Here is a 25,076-nt window from a genome sequence, read left to right as displayed (position 1 = left end):
TTTTTATAGTTCGGACATTTACGCACGCGGCGATACCACATATGTTTATTTTATTTATTTTTTTACACTGTTTTATTTTTATTATGGGAAAAGGGGGGTGATTCAAACTTTTATTGGGGAAGGGGTTAAATGACCTTTATTAACACTTGATTTTTTTATTTTTTTTGCAGTGTTAGAGGTCCCATAGGGACCTATAACACTGCACACACTGATCTCTCATCCTGATCACAGGCGTGTATTAACACGCCTGTGATCAGTGTTATCGGCGCTTGACAGCTCCTACCTGGATCTCAGGCACGGAGCAGTCATTCGCCGATCGGACACCGGGGAGGCAGGTAAGGGCCCTCCCAGTGTCCGGTCAGCTGTTCGGGACGCTGCGATTTCACCGCGGCGGTCCCGAACAGCCTGACTGAGCAGCCGGGTCACTTTCGCTTTAGAAGCGGCGGTCAGCTTTGACCGCCGCTTCTAAAGGGTTAATACTGCACATCGCCGCGATCGGCGATGTGTGGTATTAGCCGCGGGTCCCGGCCGTTGATGAGCGCCGGGACCGACGCGATATGATGCGGGATCGCGTCGGTCGCTTCATATCGCGGGAGCAGGCGCAGGACGGAAATATACGTCCTGTGTCGTTAAGGGGTTAAAGAGTACCTGTCACCAAACTAAACTTTTAACATAATTTGCTTTATGTAATTATTAAGACACTTTGCTATGTACTCAATGTTGAAATTCTCAACCTTTATATGTTTTTAATGTTATTGAAAAACGGCCACTAGGTGGCTCTGTTCTGTTCCCTGACGCAAGTCAGTCAGTTAGTCTGGTCTCCTTAGAGAGTGCATGCGGGGCATGGCGAGGCACATCTCTTGCAGGCTTCAGTTACGTTGCGACTACCGGGGAGCGCTCACTTTCTCCTGCCAGGAGCACACACAATGTAAGCAAGGGGAAAAGGTATAATACACAGCTTTTTGAAGCTCAGAAAAAAAATTTAAGGGCAAAAGGAATGTTAGGAGTAATTAGGGAATATAATCTGATTTAGTTTAGAAAATATGGTTTGATGACAGGTAGTCTTTAAACTGGATACTGGCTCAAATAAGCTGTGGTGCTATGAGAAAGCACATCATGTAAATGTGAATACATATAAAGATTAATATATTCTTACTTGTCATTGCCAAATTCGAACTTGCCCGGCCCATTCCTCAGCAGACTTCCTCTGATCCATGTTGGGATGGACCCTGTGACTTTGGTTGGTATGGGCTGAGGAGTTTCTTGCACAGTTTGGAACAGAGGAGCGATACATTCTACTCCTGCCTGAGTGGAGAAGCTTGTCTTTTTGCAAAACTTCTTTATGGCTGAAATAACAAACAATGTTTTATTTTTTATAAAAAATATAAAAAAAGACAAAGCATCATATTTTTGGACGATAAAATGCACTTTTTTGAATGATTAAACCTTGCTAAAAAGTCTCTATGTCTAATAGTCAGTATGGGTTGGCAGTGCCAGGACACAACAGTGATGAAGAAAAATTACTTAGGTCTAAATTGGGTGCAGAAGTGGCTGCTTGAACTAAGTGCTTGGATGGGGCAGGAGGGTTGGGCTGAGCCCAGTGACATGGACGCAGATGTCACTATTGAACCTTAGACTATAGCATTTTTGAATCCCCTAATCACCAACACCCCAGCTGCCCCTCCAGTGCCCTTTGCAGGCAGGTTTAATGCATAAATAACTGAGGCCAACCCGAGCCTTTTTCAGGTTGCAGCCTACACTGGCCTGAAAACCCTGAGCTTTCCTGAGGCTCTCCACCCAGGGAAGGGTAATCTGGCCTGGGACAGTACACAGTGGCTTTTCCTTAGGCCCGCATCCTCCTGCTGAATTTACTAAAAGGGGTGAGGGGAAGGCTGAGGCCCTTGGGGCACAACAAAGGGAAGGTTGCATAATAAGATAGCGGAGAGGAAGGTGGGAAGCCTTGTGTGGTGTCTACAGTGAGGAGAACAGGAACAACCTGCTACCCTACACCTACAATACAGTATATATTGGGCCCATGGCTACTGCACACCACCTATAACCTTACATATGTCTGTGTGTCAAGTATACAGCTACTGTATAAAGCAGTGGTCTCCAAACTGTGGCCCTCCAGATGTTGCAAAACTACAATTCCCAGCATGCCTGGACAGCCTACTGCTGCCCAGGCATGCTGGGAATTGTAGTTTTGCAACATCTGGAGGGCCACAGTTTGGGGACCACTGGTATAAAGGGTAATCCTTAGAGTATACATGCAGCCAAGCTCTAGTGTGTATATATAAACAATTCATATGCCAGATTACAATAACCTGTAAGGGTAAAGTCGCATGAAATTTGCTGCTAAAAATGAGTGGTGACGTCCAGAACAAAGCAAATGGATAAGATTTTAACAAGTCTCATCTATGTATAAAACTTCTGTGCCGAAACGGATCTGAAGTGCAGATTTTGACAACCATGAAATGTCAACTTCTGTAATGTATTCTAGCAGATGTTGCTGCGGACTACCCACAACCAACGCAAGATCCACAGCAAAATTATCAAGTGCATAGTTTAAGATCTTAAATAGAACTGGTCATCTGTTTCATGCTGCCTGAAGCACAGGATAAAATGTTAACAGGCCCACTCTGTGCAATGATGTAGGATTCACTATGAACACTGCAGCATTTCAGAGGAATCATACCTCCAAAACCTACCAGAAACAGCCTTAAAGGGGTATTCCAGGCAAAACCTTTTTATATATATATTATATATATGTTATATATCAAATTAAACAGATTTGTAAATTACGTCTATTAAAAAATCTTAATCCTTCCAATAGTTATTAGCTTCTGAAGTTTTCTGTCTAAATGCTCAATGATGATGTCACGTCCCGGGAGCTGTGCATGATGGGAGAATATCCCCATAGGAACTGCACAGCTCCCGGGACATGAGTCATCAGAGAGCAGTTAGACAGAAAACAACAACTCAAATTCAGAAGCTAATAACTATTGGAAGGATTAAGATTACTGTCACTGAAGAAAAGGCCCGCAGGCCTTGAAACGTGTCTGACTTGCAAAAGCACCTTATACCACTTCTAAAGAGACTATATCCACACATTTTGGCTAGCAACTGCTGGATGCTCACAGAACTGGGACCACTGCAACACGCGCGCAGCTAGCGCATCATTCAGACACGCAGCTGCTCCCAGATCTCCATTCACAGCCCCGGACGGCAGAGTTCCTGGACACGTTCTCCCTAGGCCGGACGCCTCCCCGTGCCAGCCCAGGATACTTACAGCCTACCGGAGAACCACTCACCTAGGCTACGATCCAGACCGGCAATACAAACAGCTTTTATCACCTACAGGACATTGCGGTCTGCCGAAATCGCTACCTGTGAACATCATTGCTAGCCGAGATCGCTAACAGCCGAGAAGAAGGGTGAGTGGTGCTGTGCACCGATACTCTACAAACTACTGCCATAATTGCTACAACTGTTGCTATTATCGCCACTATTGCTATATTTGGCTACAGTATCATAGGAGTTGATTACTGAACTGTGACTCTTTTAATTGGATATCCTTGGACTTAACTGTGACCAAGACTGACTACTAACCAAAAGAGACACGTTGCTAACCACCGTAGTGGACATTGGTGCATTTCTGCTATATTATTTTTATCTGCATTTTCATTTGCATTTTTATTTATATATTGATTATTTACCAATTCATTCCTGCAAGGGCCCTGCAGAGTGATTGGTGATTTATTTTCATTTACTTACACATATACATATATTAATAAATCCTTATTAGATCCACTATTTTCTTTCCTCTTTATTCTACACATCCCTAGTGTTCTTGAGGACTGGTATATACATATAATTTACAAATCTGTTTAACTTTCCGGAGCCAGTTGATATATAAAAAAAAAGTTTTGGCCTGGAATACCCCTTTAAAGTCAACAGGAAGGACCCCTCGAGATTTTCTTTGAGATCTATCAACCCAGGCCAACAGGATGGGCAGAAGCTCTACACCACTGCACAGAGGGAGACTGACAGTGTTGTATGCTGCCTTTGGATTGGACATTATGAAATTGACGACAGATGCCCTTTAAGATTTTCTAATGCAGTGGTCTTCAAACTTTGGACCTCCAGATGTTGCAAAACTGCAACTTCCAGTATGCCTAGACAGCCAACGGAGGTCTACAGGATGGAGGCCACTGTTCTAATGTGTATGGCCACCTTAAAGGGGTTATCCAGCTTCGAAAAATGTCAAACTGCAGGGGGTCTAAAAGCTGGGACCCCCTGCGATCTCCTGTCTGGCACTCTGGCTTTCCTCCTGCACGGAGTGGAAGTTGGCGCACGCGCCCTCCATTGATCTCTGTGGAAAAGCTGAAGCACTGTACTCGGGTATCTATGGCTCTCCCAGAGAGATGTATGGAAGAGGCTCCTGAAGACCCCGCCCGTGCCAGTTACAGCCACATGTAACTGCATATATAGAAAAACTAAGATTGCGGCCGAACGGATCGGGGCAAGGTAGGGATCATATGAATCAGCGTCCCCCACACTTTCCAATAATCACGATTTTGGGCATTATTGGTATCGGCAGTTACCTTGCCGATAATGCAACGCAACCCCCCCCCCCCCCCGACCCGCGTACGCCCCCCCGACCCACCGCGTCGCACCCCCCACCGTAGTGCTGGGTGGTATACCGTATGAACCGGATACCTTTTTTTTTCTCTCCCACGGTATGGATTTTTGCCCATACCGCTATACCGGTCGGGCCCCACCCCCACCCTCCGAGTCAATAAAAAAAATGTTTACTTACCCGTAATGGGGGTGGTCCGGGCCATCCATCCTTCCTGTAGTGTCCGGCGGCATTCCGGGTGGAGGGTGAACCGGTCCAGGCTGTCCTTCTCCGGGGGGTCCTCTTCTCTCCGGCCTAGTAACAATGCATAGACGCCGCTACGCCGTGACGTCAGGGGCGTCGCTGCGCAGCGGCGTCTATGCAGCGTTACTAGGCCGGAGCCTGCCCAGAGTGGAGAAGAGGACCCCCCCCCCGGAGAAGAAGGACAGCCCGGACCGGTTCACCCTCCACCAGGAATGCCGCCGGTCACTACAGGAAGGATGGATGGCACGGACCACCCTCCCCAGACGGTCCCTGCAGCAACTGCGAAGGTGAGTCAGGGTTCTGGGATGGACAGGGGGTCTGTATAATATACTATACCTACAGTAGGCCCTCCAGCTGTTGCAAAACTACAACTCCCAGCATGTCCTGACTGCCAACGGCTGTCCGGGCATGCTGGGAGTAGTAGTTTTGCAACAGCTGGAGGCACCCCTAGGCGCGGTGCGGCACGGCGGGGGGAGCGGTGATAGGTCTCAGGACCCCCGGACAGGCAGGGGGAGAGAAGCGGGTGGCGGCTGCGGCCTATGGCACCGCAAAAGCCACTGCAGTGCATTGATTTAAAGCGCCCGCTTTAAATCAATGATCTGCAGCGGTGTCGCAGTGGGATAAATAGCCGATAACTTATACCGGAATATCGGTATAAGTTATCGGCTATCGGCCCTAACCTCCCCAGATTATCGGTATTGGCCCTAAAAAACCGATATCGGTCGATCCCTATTCCCCGTGTCCTCAAGAGCAAAATGGACTGTGTCCAAAAATAGTGTTGAATATGTTTTTTTTTTTTTATATATATATTATATTGTTTGCATAGTTTAACATATTATCAAAGATATACCAAAAACAAAAAACGTATACCCCAAAAACGTATGCAACATTGAGCCAACTGGTTGGATGTGTGCGGTAGAGATGTGAACCTACCCTAATGTGCGGCGTAACTATATACAATGTATATAAGGATAGTGCCCAATATATAAGTATACTGCCAGCTTCTCTATATAAAGGTGGGTTCACACCACGATTTTTTATACAGTTTTTGGATACGGTTTAAAAAAAAAAAAAAACACGTATGCAACTGTACAGAAAACCGTGCCCATAGACTTTCCATTCAAAACCGCATACGGTTGTCTCCGTTTTTCACACCACACGTTTTTTTTACTTTTTTTTTTTCTGGACAGAAAACCGTGGCCTACCACGGTTTTTGGTCCAGGTGAAAAAACGTATTAACCCGTATACGTTTTTTTAACATGGGAGTCAATGGGAACCGTACAGAACTGTATGTGTGTACGGTTCCATCCAGTTTTCACCATACGGTTTTTGACTTTGCACAGTTTTTTTCTTGGAATTTCAATCAAACAAGTGAAACTTTATTCATAATAGAGTGAAAAGTTCAAAACAGTAATGATCTAGATATCATTTCCCCCTGGGTAGAGGCAGGGTTGTTTCACTTTGCAGATCTAGTGGACCCGATGAAAAGAACATTCCTAACCTTTCAAGCCCTTAGTGACAAGTTTAATCTCCCTAATGACACACAAAACTTTCTCCAAACCGTCACTTCACATGCAGGGTTAAGCTCACCTGAAGCTGCTTTCCCTAAACCAACATCCTTTGAGTTGTTGTGTAGGGGTGAGACCACCACGAGAGGTTTGATATCCTCCATTTACAATATTTTACATTCTTTCATATATCAAGATGATTGGAAACACCCCTACATGACAAAATGGGAAGAATATTTAGGCTATGAAATTCCAAGAGCCACATGGCAAACTATATGGGATAGAGCAGCGAAGTCTTCTTCCTGCGTAATACATAAAGAAAATCAATACAAAATTCTCTTTCAGTGGTATCACACACCGGAAGTATTAAACAAACTTTATCCACAAAATAATTCTAGTTGCTGGAGGTGTAGTATGGAGTTAGGTACACTACCACACATATTTTGGGATTGTCCCTCCCTGCGTCATTTTTGGTTGGAAGTGCAGTCTTTAATAGGGAAGATACTGAAACTGAAGATACATCTGAACCCAATCAATTATCTCTTAAATGTGCCCCCCCCTGGTATTAGAAAAAATAAACTCAGATTATTCCAATCCATACTCACGGCTGCAAAGTGTTTGATAGCCAAAGAATGGAAAAAACCTACCCCTCCATCCGTACAAGCCCTAACCAATAGGATTCTGGAAGTTAGGCGGATGGAATATCTCTCTGCAATGACAGAAAACAGGCTTTCTCATTTCTACGAAACTTGGAAGGAATGGGATGAATATATAGAAGACGATAACCAACACTGAATGGAGGAGAGTCGGAAGAGGTCGCATAGGCATGGACTTATTCTATAGTTCACATCTTGGTCAAACAGGTACTTTATTTTTATTATTTTTATCTTTTATTTTATTTATTTTTTTCTCTTTCTTTTCCTTCTTCTTTTCATTTTCTTTATTCCGTTTCTGGAATCTAACCAAAATAATATAGATTGCTATGTTCCTATCTAATACACACTCACGGATTTGAATGTATTGTAGATAATCTATAAATCTGCAACTCAATTCCTATAGAAACATGGCAACTGCTTCAAGCTACCTAGTTGTAGGGTTCTTGTTACAATATTGCATATACGCTTTGACAATGAACTCTATTCTTGCTGCCGCAAGATTTTTCTTTCTTTGTTATTTTTATTTTTCTATTTTACTGAATTGAAAATTGTATTGATAAAACGATAAATAAACAGTTAAATAAAAAAAAAGAAAAGTTCAAAACGTATGCGTTTTTTTTCTTAAAAAACGGATGCAACCGGACATCACTTATCAAACCGTATACAGTTTTCAACCGTATACAGATGAAACTTTGTACACACGTTTTGATAAAGTTTAGTCAGGTTTTGAGGAATCCGGTTCTTTATCAAAAACCTGAAAAAAAAAACTGTATTGCAAAAACGTGGTGTGAACCCAGCCTAAGGCAAGTACAAGGCAGCTGCAGTTTATATACATTCATAGAAGGTGTAATCTTAGTTACTGGTGACATGCTGAGCCTTGTAGTGCCGCAGTTACATAAGTCAGTCATGCACTAGTTGTGTAACACGCATACATTGTTTACTACGCCCGGAAGCAGAGGGGCGGGCAGCAGGTGCCAGGGCTCTATTGGTCCGGTGCCACTTACCTGCCACCCGCAGCGCCCGACCAGTGCCCAATACCCGCATCTTCCTGCTGCTAGATCTCCGCTTTGGCTCCTTGTGGCATAACAACCCTGCTGTTTTAATTGGCCCCCGCGGCTGTCAGTCGCTTCCTTCTCTCTTCTGATTGGTGGCTGAGGTGGGCGGGCGTCTGCACGGCATTCCATTACTGAGGTGACTGTGCAGACAATAGGCGGGAGTGTGAATACTATATTACTGCCACAGTACTGCACGGGGGAAAGTTATGAAACTATCTAAAAGAAACATTGCCCATAGCAACCAATCACATGGCAGCTTTCATTCTGTAGACTGCTATTGATAAATGAAAGCTGCACGGTGATTGGTTGCTTGGGGTAACATTGTTTTAAGAATTATGTAAGCAGTGGGGCCTTCCACAGAATAAACAGGCAGTCATAAAAGGGTTAAAAAAACACAATAACAGCTTGCCCTGAAAATGGGGTTGCCGCCTGGATGGTATTTTACCGGCACATCTGGTATTTTGGCCACCCTGCCAGTATTTTTATATCAAAATGCAATGGCTGTTATTTATCCAACCAATCCCCCAACTCTCAGAATGTTGCGCCATATACTTCACCATTGTTTCCCAACCAGATCGCATCCAGCTGTTGAAAAACTACAACTCCCAGCATGCCCGGACAGCCGTTGGCTGTCCGGGCATGCTGGGAGTTGTAGTTTTGCAACAGCTGGGGGCACCTCTGGTTGGGAAACACTGACCTTTACTTTATACTACTACGTAGTCCAACATGACGGGAGTTGTAGTTCTTGTTTGGGGCAGCTGCTGAGCCACAGGCTGTATCAGGGCATGCTGAGAGTTGTAGTTAGTAACTAACTGCACTCCCGAATTTAATAAAAAAACAATCAAAAAGTCCCATCAAAAATGGCACTTTTAAAAACTGCAGATGGGGGTGCAAAAATGATCCCTCATACAGGCCCATATAAGGAGAAAAAAAAAAGGTATAGGGGTCCGAATAGAACAAAATTTCCTCCGCATATGTGTATCCTGTGATGTCACGCATATATAATGAATTATGCAAATTAGCGCATGGCCGTTATTTTTGGGCAAGAAAGGTGGCAACCCTACCTGACATTAATTAGAAGTCTTGTGTTAAGCAAAATTCCACCACAGACTCTATAAAGTGCATTACAAAAATCTACCTTAACCTCGACTTCACAAAAGTGGAATAAAAATGATCGAAAGGTAGCCCTGTATTAGAGCCCTGCGTTAGGATTGGGATCGGTTGGGACCCAATGAAAATCGTGTGGGTAGTAAGACGCTATGCTTGCAGGTCCCACAAATTCTGCACACTCCCGCACCGCAGACCCAGCCTCCAAGACAGGCTGCAAATTGGTTGACGCTATTGATTTAAAGTGGTTCTCCGGTGCTTACACATCTTATCCCCTATCCAAAGGATAGGAGATAAGATGCCTGATCGCGGGGTTCCCGCCGCTGGGGACCCCCAGGATCTTGCACGCGGCACCCCGTTTGTAATCAGTCCCCGGAGCGTGATAGCTATCACGCCCCCTCCCGTAGGCTTGCATTGAGGGGCGGAGGCGTGACGTCACACGCCGCCGGCCCTGTAGTCGCCCGTAATCAGACCCAGAGCGAACACGCTCCGCGGACTGATTACCAACGGGGTGCCGCGTGCATGATCCCGGGGGTCCCCAGCTGCAGGACTCAGGCATCTTATCCCCTATCCTTTGGATAGGGGATAAGATGTGTAAGCACCAGAGAACCCCTTTAAAGTGCCCCTTAAGGACTCAGCCCATTTGGGCCTTAGAGCGCAACTGTCATGACATTTTAGTGTAATAACCCTCACACAGCCTTTGTACTCTGTGCAGGTGTTGTGTACAGCAATTATTTTACCTCATATTTGCAGCCTTTCGTGACGCTAAAAAGTGCTTTTAATCAAATCCACTGACGGTCGGATAGGCGTGGTGTGAGGTACGCGATGCCCCGCCACCGCTACGCCCACCCACACGCCCACTTTGTATCTCAGTGCTGGGACCGCTGTGTGATTGACACACAGGTCCCAGTGCATGCACCCTTCAACTAATGTAATGTGCGCGCCGCTGTGTGACATCCAGCAAGTGCTTGCTCCTCCAGCTCGCTCGCTACCGCCGCCGTTGTCCTCCTCAGTGCGCCTGCGCAGGGCTAGGTGCAGAGAGCGCGGGAGCGAGCGCTCGCTGGAGGAGCGAGCTCTTGCTGGATGTCACGCAGCGGCGTGCACATTACATTAGTTGAAGGGCGCATGCGCTGGGACCTGTGTGTCAATCACACAGCGGTCCCAGCACTGAGATACAAAGTGGGCATGTGGGTGGGCGTGGTGGCGGCGGGGCATTGCGTACCTCGCACCAAGCCTATCCGACCGTCAGTGGCTTTGATTAAAAGCACTTTTTAGCGTCACGAAAGCCTGCAAATATGAGGTACAATAATTGCTGTACACAACACCTGCACAGAGTACAAAGGCTGTGTGAGGGTTATTACACTAAAATTTCATGACAGTTGCGCTTTAAGGACTCAGACAATTTTATTTTTACGTTTTCGTTTTTTCCTCCTCGCCTTCAAAAAATCATAACTCTTTTATATTTTCATCCACGGACTAGTATGAGGGCTTGTTTTTTGCGCGACCAGTTGTCCGTTGTAATGCCATCGCTCACTTTACCACAAAATGTATGGCACAACCAAAAAAATACTATTTGTGTGGGGAAATTAAAAAGAAAACCACAATTTTGCTAGATTTGGAAGGCTTCGTTTTCACGCCGTACAATTTACGGTAAAAATGACGTGTTTTCTTTATTCTTTGGGTCAATACGATTAAAATTATACTAATAATAACATACTTTTCTATTACTGTTGCGCTTAAAAAAAATCGCAAACTTTTTAACCAAATTAGTACATTTAAAATCCCCCTATTTTGAAGACCTATAACGTTTTCATTTTTCCGTATAAGCGGCGGTATGATGGCTCATTTTTTGCACCGTGAGCTGTGCTTTTTATTGATACCATATTTTCTTATATAAAACTTTAATCCATTTTTTATACATTTTTGGGGGGAATAAAATGTTATAAAAAAGCAGCGATATTGGACTTTTTTTTTACGTTCACGCCGTTCATCGTATGGTATCATTAACATTTTATTTTAATAGTTCAGATATTTACGCACGCGTCGATACCAAATATGTATATAAAATATTTTTTTTAACACTTTTTGGGGGTGAAATAGGGGAAATGGGACAATTTACATTTTTATTGGGGGAGGGTTTTTTCAAATTTTTTTACTTAATTTCTTTACTTTTTTTTTTACTTTTATTTTTATACTTTAATAGTCCCCATAGGGGACTATTTATAGCAATCATTCGATTGCAATACTGTTCAGTGCTATGTATAGGACATAGCACTGATCAGTGTTATCGCTCATCTTCAGCTCTGGTCTGCGGGAAGGCAGATCAGAGCAGAAGACGCCGGGAAGGCAGTGGAGGCAAGTGAGGGGACCTCCGGCTGCCATGCTGGATGATCGGAACGCCATGGCAGTGCTGCGGGCAATCCGATCATCCATTTTAGTGACCGCGATGCTGCAGATGCCGTGATCTGTATTGATCACTGCATCTGAGGGCTTAATGTCGGACATCCGCGGGATCGCGGATGTCCACCATTACGGGCGGGTCCCTGGCTGCGATCAGCAGCCGGGACCTGCCGCGCATGATCCGGGCATCGCTCCGATGCTCGCGGTTATGCTTAGGACGTAAATGTACGTCCTGGTGCGTTAAGTACCAGCTCACCAAGACGTACATTAGCAATCACAAGTGACGCCACTGATGTCGCGCCGTGGCATAACGTCACTCGTCAGTGCAACACAGAGGATGTTGAACCCGCCAAGATCCTGCACCTGAGCAAAGTAGAAAGCATGTGTGGTGACCCACGATGATGGCGGGACCACTGGGTGTAGCAGTGTAGGTGGATGGGGCAAATTGGTATTAACCCCAGGGGCAAGGTGTTATTAACCCCTAATGTTAGGGACGCCAGAGTGGTTTTTGGGCACTGGAACCACCCAAACGGTATCTCCGCTATTCCAATAGCTAGGCAGTGAAAATGAGAGTCCACAACTAGGTTATGGTTTAACAGAGGCTTTACTGAGGTCAGATAGGTGTTATTATCTTCACAGCTGGGCCAGAATCCCGGAGAGGTGGTCAGGAACACAGAAGGACCTTGCAGCTTGCTGGGACCAATTATACTTGTAATTGTATACTTTAGGTAATTGACTTGAGGCTTGACTAGACTGTAGATAGTGACAGCAGACATAGATTTGACTTACTGGAATGACTGTAGATTTGAGGCCTTCCAGGTACTGGACACAAGCACTGAGATCTCTTGTGTTCGCTGGTCTCAGTAAAGTGATGATGATAGAAGAGAGAGAATTGTAATGGCCGCCTCCTTATATAGAGTGGGGATGAGCCAAAGCCCATTGGTCAAGCTGGGCGTCATGTGTTAAACTGGTGCCCTCTGGGTAACATGTGAGAACATAAACATAACATCTGACATTTCCCAGGTTCTTTAGACATTTACTGGAGTCCTCCAAAGGTCCTTTATACTGACTATACATTGGCATACTGACTATAATCCTATTACATTAAATAACACTATAATAACAGCAGGGGAGACACTGCAGGAGAGCCCCCTAGGTCACCGAGGGACTCAACCTGACAGGGCCTAAGTGTAGTGCAGGACCATGTCCTGTACTGGGACATCACACATGTATCACCTGTATGGTACCAATGAAAAGTACAACTCGTTCCGCACAAAAAAGCAGGTAGGCTTATCGTCAGTTTTTACTGTAGATCAGCAATAGTCTGTGTCAAATTTCCCAGCCTATGATCACCCACCTAGTCATCACCCTCCATGTGATCACCTACCCTGTGGGTACATCAAGTACGCCAAATAAATAAAAAGTATACATGTGTTGAAGCACCTCGTATGATAAAATATGTCCCAAGGTGTGTATTTTGCTGAGAAGGCATATGAATATCTGGCTTCAAACACATCAGAGTCTGCAAGTGAGGATGATGACCCCACCTTCCTCCTGTCATCTTCTACATCCTCTAGTGACTCTGAAGAGACCCCAAGAATGCATTGCAGAATGGTCACTTAGCCCAACAGATGGACCCCTGTACTTGAGGGAAATAGTGCAACATTCCGGTGCAATATAATGTGCATGGGGCTGGTGAAGAAACCTATAAATACAGCCTACTGGAGCACAGATATTTTTTACCGCACCCTGGTGTTTTCTCTTTTTTAACCCCCCCTTTTTTTTAAATAAAAAACTCTAATTTTCTCTGCCCAACTTCAACTGAGCCCTGCCATGTGCCCATCCTGCATAGAACATGCAACTCTCTGGTTCCGGGAGGACCCACATAACAATTCCTGGGGTGTATGTGTGGTGTCCCAGTACGGGAGGCAGCCTCCTGCAATGTCCCCTGCCCCCCGCTCCTGCATCTGTTCTGTTTATAGTAATTGTATATAATCCCTATGTTATATATGTAAGAGTGTTATACCCTTAAGACTGTTTACCATGTGATTTGTCATGTGATTGTTTCCCAGGAGGTATCAGTGACCAGGAGGTGACCAATGGGACCCCACCAGTGCCTCCCCCATATAAGCTCTGGGTGGAGCCTCTGCATGCTCTCTTAGTCTTTGCTGATTTCCAGTCAAGTCGTGCCTAAGTGTGTGTCCGGAGTCATAGGAGTGTAATCCAAACCATAAAGGCAAAGGGATGTGTTTAGGCAGAATACTAGTATCTAGTGTGCTATATATATATCAATTAAATCACCTATTAAACACACCAGAGAATGTATAAGATGCAAAATCACAAATAAGCTTTACTGACATACATAGATAAAATTTACATTAAAAGGGCAACAACAATCAGAAAAAATCCTGAGCACTGCAATGGGCAAGGAAAATAATTGTATAACACCGGACCAGAGCGCCCACACCCTTGTCCCGCTGCGGGTGCCACGGTCAGACGTGCTGACCGGGAGCGCACCGCGGTCTCCCCGTCTGGTGGGGAAGCGGTTTGCGTGGCGGGACGCTCCCGCACCGCATCCCATACTCCTTACCACGCTTCCGTTCCTGCCGCGCCTCTTAAGTTTAAAGGGCCAGCGCACCAAATTGGCCCAAATTGTTAATTAAGGGCCATACTATTTAGCTGTCTAGCCCCTTCCAGCCCTCGCCGGATCTTTGTTGGCATAGTGCCCTAGAGTAAGCGTTTTGTGTGTATTCCCTGCCTGTTGCTGAACCCGTTGCTATTGACTACCACCTGAGAAATGTTGCCGCCTGCCCTGACCTTTTGCTACGTCTGACCTCGCCTCTGCCTGACCCTTCAGTACCGTGCCTATCTCAGCTGCCAGAGAGGTTGAGTCGCTACTGGGGGGAACGACCTGGGGGTTACCTGCCGCAGCATGTCCATCCCGCTTTGCGGCGGGCTCTGGTGAAAACCAGTTATCCCTTAGACTCCGTTCCCCTGGTACGGCCCACGTCATCAGCTCTCTGGCACAGCGGATCCACCACCAGCCTCCGCTACCAGCTACCAGCCCAGATCCTGATAATAATCAAACATAGATCCGCATAAAGTGACAAATGCAATCTATACCGCTGCTCTATATAGGAACAAGCAGCAAACAATAGATAGATGCAAAATGAACACTTCAATACCGGGGACTTAATCCTAATAATGGATTATGGCAAGATCATACAAACTAGGAATAAATGTGATAGGTCACTTGGTCGCAGTGGTATACCGGGATGTGAAATCGATCCAGGAGGATGCAGAACCTGCAGCACATATAATATTCCACCCAGAGTCAGCAAATTAGCAAATGAGCAATATCCACAGCATAGCACCGGAGCAGTGACAAACCCTCACACATACCCATGCAGCACGACAGACTTCAATACCATTTCACCGTTAAGGCTTCCTCAGGGAGTGGTCTAACAGAGGGTCAGAAGGTCATTTTATATCAGTCTCTACCAATCAGATCACATAAAAACATGGAAGCAGGTGTATATATTTGACTCACTGTTCGGAACACTGTCTGGAGCGTGTCTGGATGGCGGACACCATCTTGGTTTAAACTGCGCATGCGTGACATCATCCCGCATCACGGGAAATTAGCGCATGTGCAGTATGGGCCAGTAAAGAAATCAGCAGCTGAGAGATCCAGAGACTCTGGCATTCATCTTCGTCGCTGATTCTGTCCATATATAAAGGCATACATAGCCCAGAACCCTGCGCTGCTTGCGCATGCGCACAAGAGAAGACCAAGTAGGAAGGATGAAATAGGGAGACTCTCCCAGAAAACGGTATAGTTTCCAAAAAGGGAGGGAAGTGTGAGGGGGGGGGGGGGGGATAATACAAAGGATCACAAACATAAATAAAAGCAATGAAAAGAGAAAAGTTAAAATTATGACCAAAAATATAATATAGGATCAGAAAAGAACTGCAATAACCAAATATTGGACTATACAGCTAATAATACAGGTTCTCAATTTGAAGATCCACTGGGTCCCCTTTTGCGCCAGTGTCTTCTTCCAATTCCCACCCCTGGTTCCTAGGTAAACTCGGTCAATCCCTCTTACCTTCAACATTCTGCTGTCCGAGTTATGATGTTTCAAGAAATGTCGTGGTAGAGTCTTCAGGTTTGTGATGTCAACTGTCACGATTCGGCTAGCTAGTTGTGGATCCTCTGTGTCAGCGAGGGATTGGCGTGGACCGTGCCGGTGGACCGGTTCTAAGATGCTACTGGTATTCACCAGAGCCCGCCGCAAAGCGGGATGGTCTTGCTGCGGCGGTAGCAACCAGGTCGTATCCACTAGCAACGGCTCAACCTCGCTGACTGCTGAGAAGGCGTGGGACAGAAGGACTAGGCAGAGACAAGGTCAGACGTAGCAGAAGGTCGGGGCAGGCGGCAAGGTTCGTAGTCAATATGGCAATAGCAGGAGGTCAGGAACACAGTATGGGTAAACACAGTAATAGCTTTCACAAGGCACTAAGGCAACAAGATCCGGCAGGGGAGTGCAGGGGAAGTGAGGTATAAGTAGGGCAAGGAACAGGTGCAAGCTAATCAAGGTGATTGGGCCAGGCGCCATCATTGGTGCACTGGCCCTTTAAATCTCAGAGCGCTGGCGCGCGCGCGCCCTAGAGAGCGGAGCCGCGCGCGCCAGAGCATGACAGCCGGGGACCGGGACAGGTAAGTGACCTGGGATGCGATTCGCGGGCGGGCGCATCCCGCTATGCGAATCGCATCCCCGCCGGCCATGTCAGTGCAGCGCTCCCGGTCAGCGGGTCTGACCGGGGCGCTGCAGGGAGAGAAACGCCGCGAGCGCTTCGGGGAGGAGCAGGGACCCGGAGCGCTCGGCGTAACATCAACTTCATCTTTAGCAGCTTCAATTCCTAAGACATGCTCTCGCACTCTGCGCCAAAGCTCCCTTGAAGTAAGACCTATATAGATTAAGCTGCAAGGGCAGGTGGCAAAATAAACAACACCATACGTTCGTACATGTGATTGAACGTGTAATCCGATATTTTTTCTGTCTGCTGGAATCCCAAAATTCCTCAGTTCTCTCAACATTTGCACAGGCTACACATCCCCCACACGGTTTACACCCCCATTTGAGGCCTTTTAAGCTGAAGATTTTGTTAATGTTTGGACCTTTATGATGGCTATGCACCAACATGTCTTTGAGTGTTTTTGATCGTCGGTAAGTGATAGAAGGTTTCTCCGTCAGGTATTGTGAAAGTATGGGATCCATCTGTAGAACAGACCAGTGTTTGTTTAATGCACGTTGTATCTGGCGCCATCTGGTGTTAGAAGTGGAGATACATCTCACCTGATTGTCTTGTTTCCGTTTCTTCTGTTGTGTGAGGAGTAAATCTCTAGATGTTTCCTTAGCTCTTGTATATGCCTTTAGGATGTCTCTTTCTCTGTAACCCTTCTCTTTAAACCTCTGGTGTAGATCTATTGCCAGATCTTCAAACTGATTGGCACCTGAACAGATCCTGCACATACGAAGGAACTGACCTGTGGAGATATTAGAGATTAGGAGCGAGATGGGGGTGAGAAGATGAGGCATGTAGGAGACAGGTCGTGGAAGTTTCTTTCTGGGATACGTTAGTTGATATGTAACCATCATAATCCACATCCAGTAAAACATCAAGAAATTCCCTTTTGGAGCAGCCACATTTAGAGGTAAGTCATAGGAGGCCTCAAGTGCAGTCTGCAGCCACAAGCTGCAAACCTGCAAGTAAGCCGCAGTCACAGTCTTGTCAGTCACAAGTCAGTCAAGTCAAAGTCATCTGTCTAATCAACGTAGCCTGCACTAAATTGTCCACCTCTACTACAAGTCCCAGCAAGCCCTTAAAGGGGTACTCCGCCCCTAGACATCTCATCCCCTATCCAAAGGATAGGGGATAAGATGTCAGATCGCCAGGGTCCCGCTGCTGGGGAGCCCCGGGATCCCTGCTGCGGCACTGCGCTATCATTACAGCACAGAGCGAGTTCGCTCTGCACGTAATGACGGGCAATACAGGGGCCGGAGCATCGTTATGTCACGGCTCCGCCCCTCGTGACGTCACAGCCTGCCCCTTTCAATACAAGTCTATGGGAGGGGGCGTGGCGGTCGTCACACCCGCTGCCATAGACTTGCATTAAGGGGACGGGCCATGATGTCACGAGGGGTGGAGCCATGACGTCGCGCTGCTCCGTCCCGGGGCTCCCCAGCAGCGGGGCTGCGGCGATCTGACATCTTATCCCCTATCCTTTGGATAGGGGATAAGATGTCTAGGGGCGGAGTAACCCTTTAAGATCTCTGAAGTCACTGGTCACCTCCGTTGGCCCTGGCTGAACTGTATAGACTTTTCCACCTGTCTAACCTCAGTAAAGCTACCATTGTCCGTAACTTGGCATTGGAGTCAATATTGCCCCCACATAGCCCAGGATCCAGCGGTATACCTTCGGGTGGTATTGAGGATAAACCACACCCTGGCATCACAAATACAGGGGGTTAATGCCATCTGCCCCTAGGGTAATTCCATCTGCCCTGCATCACACCCCATACCACAACGAACAGGATATGGGTGTGTGCCTTATGCCTAAAGTCTTCCCCCAGTCTGAATTGTATCCAGTGTTCTTAGAAAATCACATGCCGATGCAAAGTTTGTGCCAGAAAGTGTATGGGACTTTATTTGCGAAAAGTTTATGTCAAGAGGCGCTTGTAAAATAGAGGGGGAGGTGAAGAAAAGACTGTTATCCGCCATTGAGGATAGTTCTGAAGTCGTGAACACTATGAGCAAAATTCGTGCCAAGGCAATGTTACGTGCAAGATGTCTGCCACCATACCTGAAAGGGTTAATTTGTTGGAAGAAAATCGTACGAAAGGTTCCCGCCAAAGCCAGCGTCCTTGGGCATGGAAGCCAAGTCGCAGTTCCTAATCCTAAGGGGGAACTTGAAAGGTCCGCCCCTTGTTGGGGTAGCGGAAGAAGAAGACGCACTGTTGAGTCATTTCCGGTCCCAGGCCCTGCTGATGACGAAGTTCCGGACGGCAGCCATTTTGTTGGAGACCAGTATAAGAAGCAGAGCGGAGCCGGACCTCTTCAGTCTTGCAAAAGTTCCTGGTGAGAGCAAGAAGATGGCGGATGCACAGCAGAGCACGAGAGAAGAGAGTCCCAAGATGGCGCCAGAGGCTCGGCAAGTTGCCGCGGCTGCAGTGCAGATGTTCCAGGAGTTAGCAGATCGTCTGCAGCAATTCACCACCGAAGCCGAAGATGCCCACCTGAAAGTTCCTTTGGCTGAGAACAATGGGGATTGTCATGCAACTCCAGCGAGGGGGGGACGTCTGCATCATAACAAGGATCATCACCGGTGAAGCTGTCTCCCCATCACCGGACCTGGGGATCCTGGACGGAGATCCACACAGAGAAGTCAGAAGTAAGTACCCTGGCTGAGGCCACATTCTCTACCCCTCCATCTACTCCCAGTCCAGAGCCAGGGCTCCAGGTCCAGCAACCCCCAGCACGTCTCCGGTCACCACCATTACCTAAGTGGCTATTCGGCAACGAACCAGCACTAGTCCAGTTCATGAGAGACCATCTCCTACCCCTGCCAGGGAAGTCCCATCCTCCCGTCCCAGCAGCCCAGGCCAAAAAAAGGCCAATGTGAGGCCGAAGTGGCTGCCATAATGGAAGAGTTCAGGGCACAGAGGAGAAGGGAGTATGGTCCTAAAGTTATGCCATATGAAGTACGTCAGGTCCAGCAACAGGACACCAAGAGCCTTGAGGCCTTATATATATATCAGGAGGCTAGAACAACCCTGAGAGGGGGAGGGGGTATGGCACATTGATGGACTGTCACCACAATGGTGCTATTCTGGTCAACAGGAGAGTGGTGAAGAGAGACTACCTACCTCCACCTCTACACTTCCTAGAGAGCGGGGAGATTGTAGAATACACTCCTGTACAGGGCCTTCGAGGGGAATGTCAGCAGCTGTCACCAGACCCAAGAATCACACACAAATCCCCTTTGCCTACTTCCGCTCTGAAGATTGGGTACTCAGATCCATTTGGTCTCCTGCCACCAAGCGTCAAGGGGAAAGTCGTCCAAGAAGAATGGTATCCTGAGTCCCCTATTATGGATCCCAAGTGTCTGCATCAAGGATCGTCTACAGATTTGCCCAGGCCTACTTCTGCTGTTGTGGAGGTTTGGCCTACCCAGCGGGCACCTACACCTGACCCCCCAGTGGCGCAAGCTGCTGCTGTTCAAGTGGTGGTCACCATGAGCATGACGATAACTGAATCCAGTTTGTCCCATGTGTTGAGGGATACCCATGTCAGCCCCATTGAGGGGGCACAGTCTCGTGGTCCTAGGTACATGTCCCAGCCTAGAAAACAAGGTGACCATTGAGGTTGGGATGGAAAGTTGCCTGGCCACAGTGCTTGAATCTTGCAAGATGTTTGCTACTATTTGAGTCGAAGAGACTAACTGTGTTTTATGCGGAAGCATTGTTGTTGTTACAGGTTATGCAACGTTCAAAAAGAGGTGCCTGATGAACTTGTCAAGAAGTTTATTTGTAACCATATGCGTAAGTGTAAGTGCCCGGCTTTTAGCTGTGACCATTCACTGAGAACTCAAAATGTACCAGAACTGTAGAGTAAATACTCTCAATATATATATATATATTCAGAGTAATATATTTTGTCTATATTTTTGCACAGGTGAATGCACACGTTACTGTACTATATTGTTTATGGAGTGTTGTAATAAAATGTCTAAGATGTCTCTTTGTGTCTAAGGCGATTTATATAGGAGGTATCCTGACCAGGTCAGGAGAAAAGTAACTGCCTCATCGCCAGTACAAAGAGTAAGTCACAGTGTATTGTATAAAGTTGTACCACAGTCAGTCTAAGTACAACTAATTTAGTCTAAACATATGTAATGTCTAGATTAGGACTGTAGCAAAACGTATACTCCCAGTCCACAATAAGCAAATGTATATATGTCTAACATTTCTTCCTGTCCACACGTACAGGGTACTGGCCAGAGGGTTTCCCTGAGGTATAAGTCAGACACGAATAGTGACAGAGTACAGCATGGAAAGGTAACTTCATTGTATAGTATAAAATTACCAATCGAGCTCCGGGGAGAAGTGGTTAGTGCCGAGGGGCCCCAGCAGCTAAGGCATTGGGTAGATAACCTCCGGCAGCCCAGTCCACAAAAATGTGTTCAAGTATCGTAATTGTGTTGAAGTTGCAGTTACAGGGGTAAAGAAACTCACATGTTTACCACAAAGAGCATGTATGGACAATTTCCGTTAAGTGCCACATGGACTCGTTTTTTTTTTTTTTCCCACAATCAGACCTGTGAAGGACATTACATCAATATGCCCCAGGAACTATTCTCACTAGGCCCTAGTGACCACTGTTAGTCATCCGCCCTCCAGGACTAAGCGCTGAGGGAATGGCTGTGTTTAAGAGGGGGAGTTTGTGGTGGTCCAGTACGGAAGGTATTACCCCGTACCCTTCCTGCCCTGTCAGGCAGCCTCCTGCAGTGTCCCTTGCCCCCCCCCCCATGCATCTGTTTATTGCAATTGTATATAATCCCTACGTTATATATGTAAGAGTGTTATACCTTTAAAGGGGTACTCTTTAGTATACAGCCCCTAAAAAGTACTGGAACGATTAAGATTTTTAATAGAAGTGATTTACAAATCTGTTTAACTTTCTGGCACCAGTTGATTTAAAAAAAAAAGTTTTCCACTGGAGTACCCCTTTAAGACTGTTTACCATGTGATTTGTCATGTGATTGTTACCCAGTGACCAGGTGACCTAGGGGTGACCAATGGGACCCCACCAGAGCCCTGGGTGGAGCCTCTGCACGCTCTAGTCTTTTCTGAGGTCCAGTCAAGTCATGCCTAAGTGTGTGTCCAGAGTCACAGGAGGCCTCAAGTCCAGTCTACAGTCACAAGCTACAAACCTGCAAGTAAGCCACAGTCACAGTCTTGTCAGTCACAAGTCAGTCAAGTCAAAGTCATCTGTCTAGTCAACGTGGCTTTCACTAAATTGTCCACCTCTACTACAAATCCCAGCAAGCCCTTAAAGGGGTAGTCCAGTGGTGAAAAACGTATCCCCTATCCTAAGGATAGGGGATAAGTTTGAGATCACGGGGGGTCCGACCGCTGGGGCCCCCTGCGATCTCTCTGCACGGGGGCCAGGCTCTCCGGCCAGATATCGGGTGTCGACCTCCGCACGAAGCGGCGGCCGACACGCCCCCTCAATACATCTCTATGGTAGAGCCGGAGATTGCCGAAGGCAGCGCTTCGGCTCTGCCATAGAGTTGTATTGAGGGGGCGTGTCGGCCGCTGCTTCGTGCGGAGGTCGACACGCCCCCTTCCCGCGGACTGTCGGGGCTCCGTACAGGAGATCGCAGGGGGCCCCAGCGGTCGGACCCCCCGCGATCTCAAACTTATCCCCTATCCCAGACTTATCCCCGATCTCAGACTACCCCTTTAAGGGCTTGCTGGGATTTGTAGTAGAGGTGGACAATTTAGTGAAAGCCACGTTGACTAGACAGATGACTTTGACTTGACTGACTTGATAAGTTGTTCACCACTGGGTTCACCACTGGACTACTCCTTTAAGGTCTCTGAAGTCACTGGCCACCTCCTTGGGCCCTGGCTGAACTGTATAGACTTTTCCACCTGTCTAACTTCAGTAAAGCTACCGTTGTCTGTAACTTGGCATCAGAGTTATTATTACCCCCTTGCCTAGCCAAGGATCCAGCGTTGTACCTTCAGGTGGTATTGAGGATAAACCACACCCTAGCGTCATGAATACAGTGGGTTAATGCTATCTGCCCCTAGGGTAATTCCATCTGCCCTGCATCACACCCCATGCCACATACATCTCCAGTGGCGCAAGCTGGGCACAATTTATTAGGCAATAAAAAGGCATTTTTGTAGAGAAAAAAGTCTAAATTGTTACTCTGCACTATCCCCAAAAGCATTAGCTTTTGGAAAACATCTGTTGGGTCAAAATGTTCAATACTCTCCCCCCCCCCCCACAGAAAAAGCCAGGAGAAGTTTTCATTAAGCATGTTCTATCCTGGCTCTGTGTCACATGACTGAGACAGACTTGCAATGTCTATTGGACCATATTACAATGTGGTAACACTTACGTAGATCCGTTGTCCGGTTCTGGAGAGAGCTGTTGTATAAGCCTCCAGTGCTATTATGTAAATTGCTGGCTTTGCACAATGAAGGTGGGACCTGACATGCCGGGTATGCAGGTTCCTGCCTCCATTGTTCAAAGTCGGGCACTTTTAAGATTAGCAATAGAAGCTAATAGAAGGGGTACCTTTGATACCTCATTGTAATCCAAATCACCCGAACAATAACAATGTGTACTGGGTTTGTGCACGTGAACCAGCTGTCAGTTTCCTTTTAAGGCCAGGTTCACACATTAGGAAAATGTGTAAAACATGTGCGGACATTCCAAACGTTTGCCTGATCCGGTGGGCGCTGGGATTGCTCAGAAATGTGCTGGTGCTAGCGTCAGCCGGTGCAGAAATTCTGCCTTGTGAACAGAGCAGCAGAATCCCATTCAAATCAATGGGACTCTGCTGTAGCGGAATATCCATGCAGAAAAAAAATCTGCCGCGTGAACATATCCTAACCCAGGGAAATCAGGGAACAGGACAGTGGGACAGTCGCTCTACTACAATTATGGTAGTTTTAAATATGCTGATACCCATGTTTCTTTGATTACTTTTTATTTAATTATTTCTGGGAAGTGTGGCCGGACTTAAAAGGGGTACTCCGGTGAAAAATCAATTTTTTTTTTCATTTTTTTAAATCAACTGGTGCCAGAAAGTTAAACATATTTGTAAATTACTTCTATTAAAAAATCTTAATCTTTACAGTACTTATTAGCTGCTGAATGCTACAGAGGAAATTCCTTTTTTTTTGGAACACTGATGACATAGCAGATGTATGCTAAGGGCAGTATGGTGGCTTAGTGGTTAGCACTGCTGCCTTGCAGTGCTGGGGCCTTGGGTTCAAATCCCACTAAGGACAACAATAAATAAAGACTAATTATTATTATTATAATAACTTCATCAGAGAGCAGTGTGTTCGTGATGTCATCAGAGAGCATTCCAAAAAGACAAGAATTTCCTCTGTAGTATTCAGCAGCTAATAAATACAGGAAGGATTAAGATTTTTTAATAGAAGTAATTTACAAATATGTTTAACTTTCTGGCACCAGTTGATTTAAAAAAAGAAAGAAAAATTGTTTTTCCACCGGAGTACCCCTTTAAGCAGAGCTAGGGGGATGCCATCATGACAGGGTTAGCCAGGGAGGGAAGGGTTAATGAGAATATAGTAGGTGAAAATGGTTGGGGATGCTGGGGTGTCAGGTTACAGAGAGGGGAGAAAGGGGGCCGAAGGGCTAGTGGGGTACGGGGATAGTGATTGGCACAGTGAGGGGTATGGCATGGAGGGGAGGAGAAGCTTACCTTATGGATCCTGTAGAGATTCTGATGGCCCAGCTCAGGAGGGAGGCAGAAGGTCATGGCCCAGGGTGGATAGAGGGTCAGCTTCAGAGTTTTCTGGGTGGTTCTGGAGCAGGGGGTCGGGGGCTGCTACTGCTGCGGTGGCCCCTGCTGTCCGCCAGTTGGGGAGAAAGAAGGCTCCTGTGCGCCTAAGTCCTGAGGAGACCCCCCGGGTCAGGCGCCGTGTACTGAGCCCCTCTAGGGACCCTCGGGGTGATGGGGCGCGGAGGTCTGCTGCCTCCCGCAGCTCTAGGAGGAATCCGATCCTGGTGCGTGGCCTACAGCGGGGGGAGGAGTCGCCTCCCCTGCAGGCGCAGAGCAGCAGTGGTTCCGGACCTGGTGCGGCTGCAGGAGCCCGGCGTGCGGTGAGCGGCGAGACTGATGACCGCGCAGACCAGCTACATCTGGATTCCGGATCGTCGGCTGCTGGGACCACAGCACCCAGGCGGCCAGGTGAGCACATACTTGGTGTTTCAGAATTTTTGCCCGGGGATGGGTGGGGGAGGGGGGTGACGGACAGGGGGATGTCTGAATTTTTAGCAGGGTCGAGGGGTTTAATAGCGGGATTGGGGTCTGTGGTTGGGGGCGGGGCTCCAGGTAGTGGTCCTGGTAGTGTCCCTCTGGCATCTAGTGGTTTGGCAGTGGCAGGCTCGCCGGTGGTAGCATGGGGGGTAGCATGGGGGTTTTGGGGCAGCGGTCAGTGGGTCCCAAGGAGGGGGGGTGTCAGTTTCGGTGCAGACCCAGAAGCCGGGTAGATGTGGTAGTGAAGATGGGGTGGTGACGAGATTGGCGGATGCAGCGAAAGGGGAGGTCTATGTCTGCTTTGAAGGGCCACTGGGGGCGCACTTGAAGCAGGATGTAAAGGAGCAGATATGGAAAGGGGAATACCGTATTTAT

General features: G+C 47.1%; 2 protein-coding genes across 3 annotated transcripts in view; both read right to left on the bottom strand.

The window, feature by feature from the left end:
• BCO2 (beta-carotene oxygenase 2) overlaps positions 1-15,179 on the bottom strand; it is a 50,060-nt gene extending 34,881 nt beyond the window's left edge. Inside the window, exons 1-2 of one of the 2 annotated variants that reach the window (XM_056542009.1) lie at positions 15,159-15,179; positions 1,157-1,346 (exon numbers count right to left, since the gene is read on the bottom strand). Coding sequence is in view for 1 of the 2 variants with exons in the window: in XM_056542008.1 (XP_056397983.1) it covers positions 1,157-1,346; positions 8,051-8,090 (230 nt within the window). In the remaining variant the exon portion in view is untranslated. Of the gene's footprint in view, positions 1-1,156; positions 1,347-8,050; positions 8,243-15,158 lie in introns of those variants that run through there. The other variant, XM_056542008.1, reaches the window with a different exon arrangement.
• Positions 15,180-16,401: 1,222 nt separating this feature from the next.
• On the bottom strand, positions 16,402-17,295 carry LOC130293388 (uncharacterized). The gene is made up of 2 exons (XM_056542010.1): positions 16,969-17,295; positions 16,402-16,890 (listed from the first exon to the last, which is right to left on the bottom strand). Exons 1-2 carry the CDS (start codon positions 17,290-17,292, stop codon positions 16,525-16,527), a joined length of 690 nt encoding a protein of 229 aa, XP_056397985.1. The 5' UTR covers positions 17,293-17,295; the 3' UTR covers positions 16,402-16,524.
• Between the last annotated feature and the right edge of the window lie 7,781 nt (positions 17,296-25,076).

This window comes from Hyla sarda, chromosome 10, assembly GCF_029499605.1.
Source record: "Hyla sarda isolate aHylSar1 chromosome 10, aHylSar1.hap1, whole genome shotgun sequence".
Taxonomy (NCBI): domain Eukaryota; kingdom Metazoa; phylum Chordata; class Amphibia; order Anura; family Hylidae; genus Hyla; species Hyla sarda.
The sequence above is the reverse complement of the archived record's forward strand: the minus strand, read 5'-3'. Positions and strand labels throughout refer to the sequence as shown.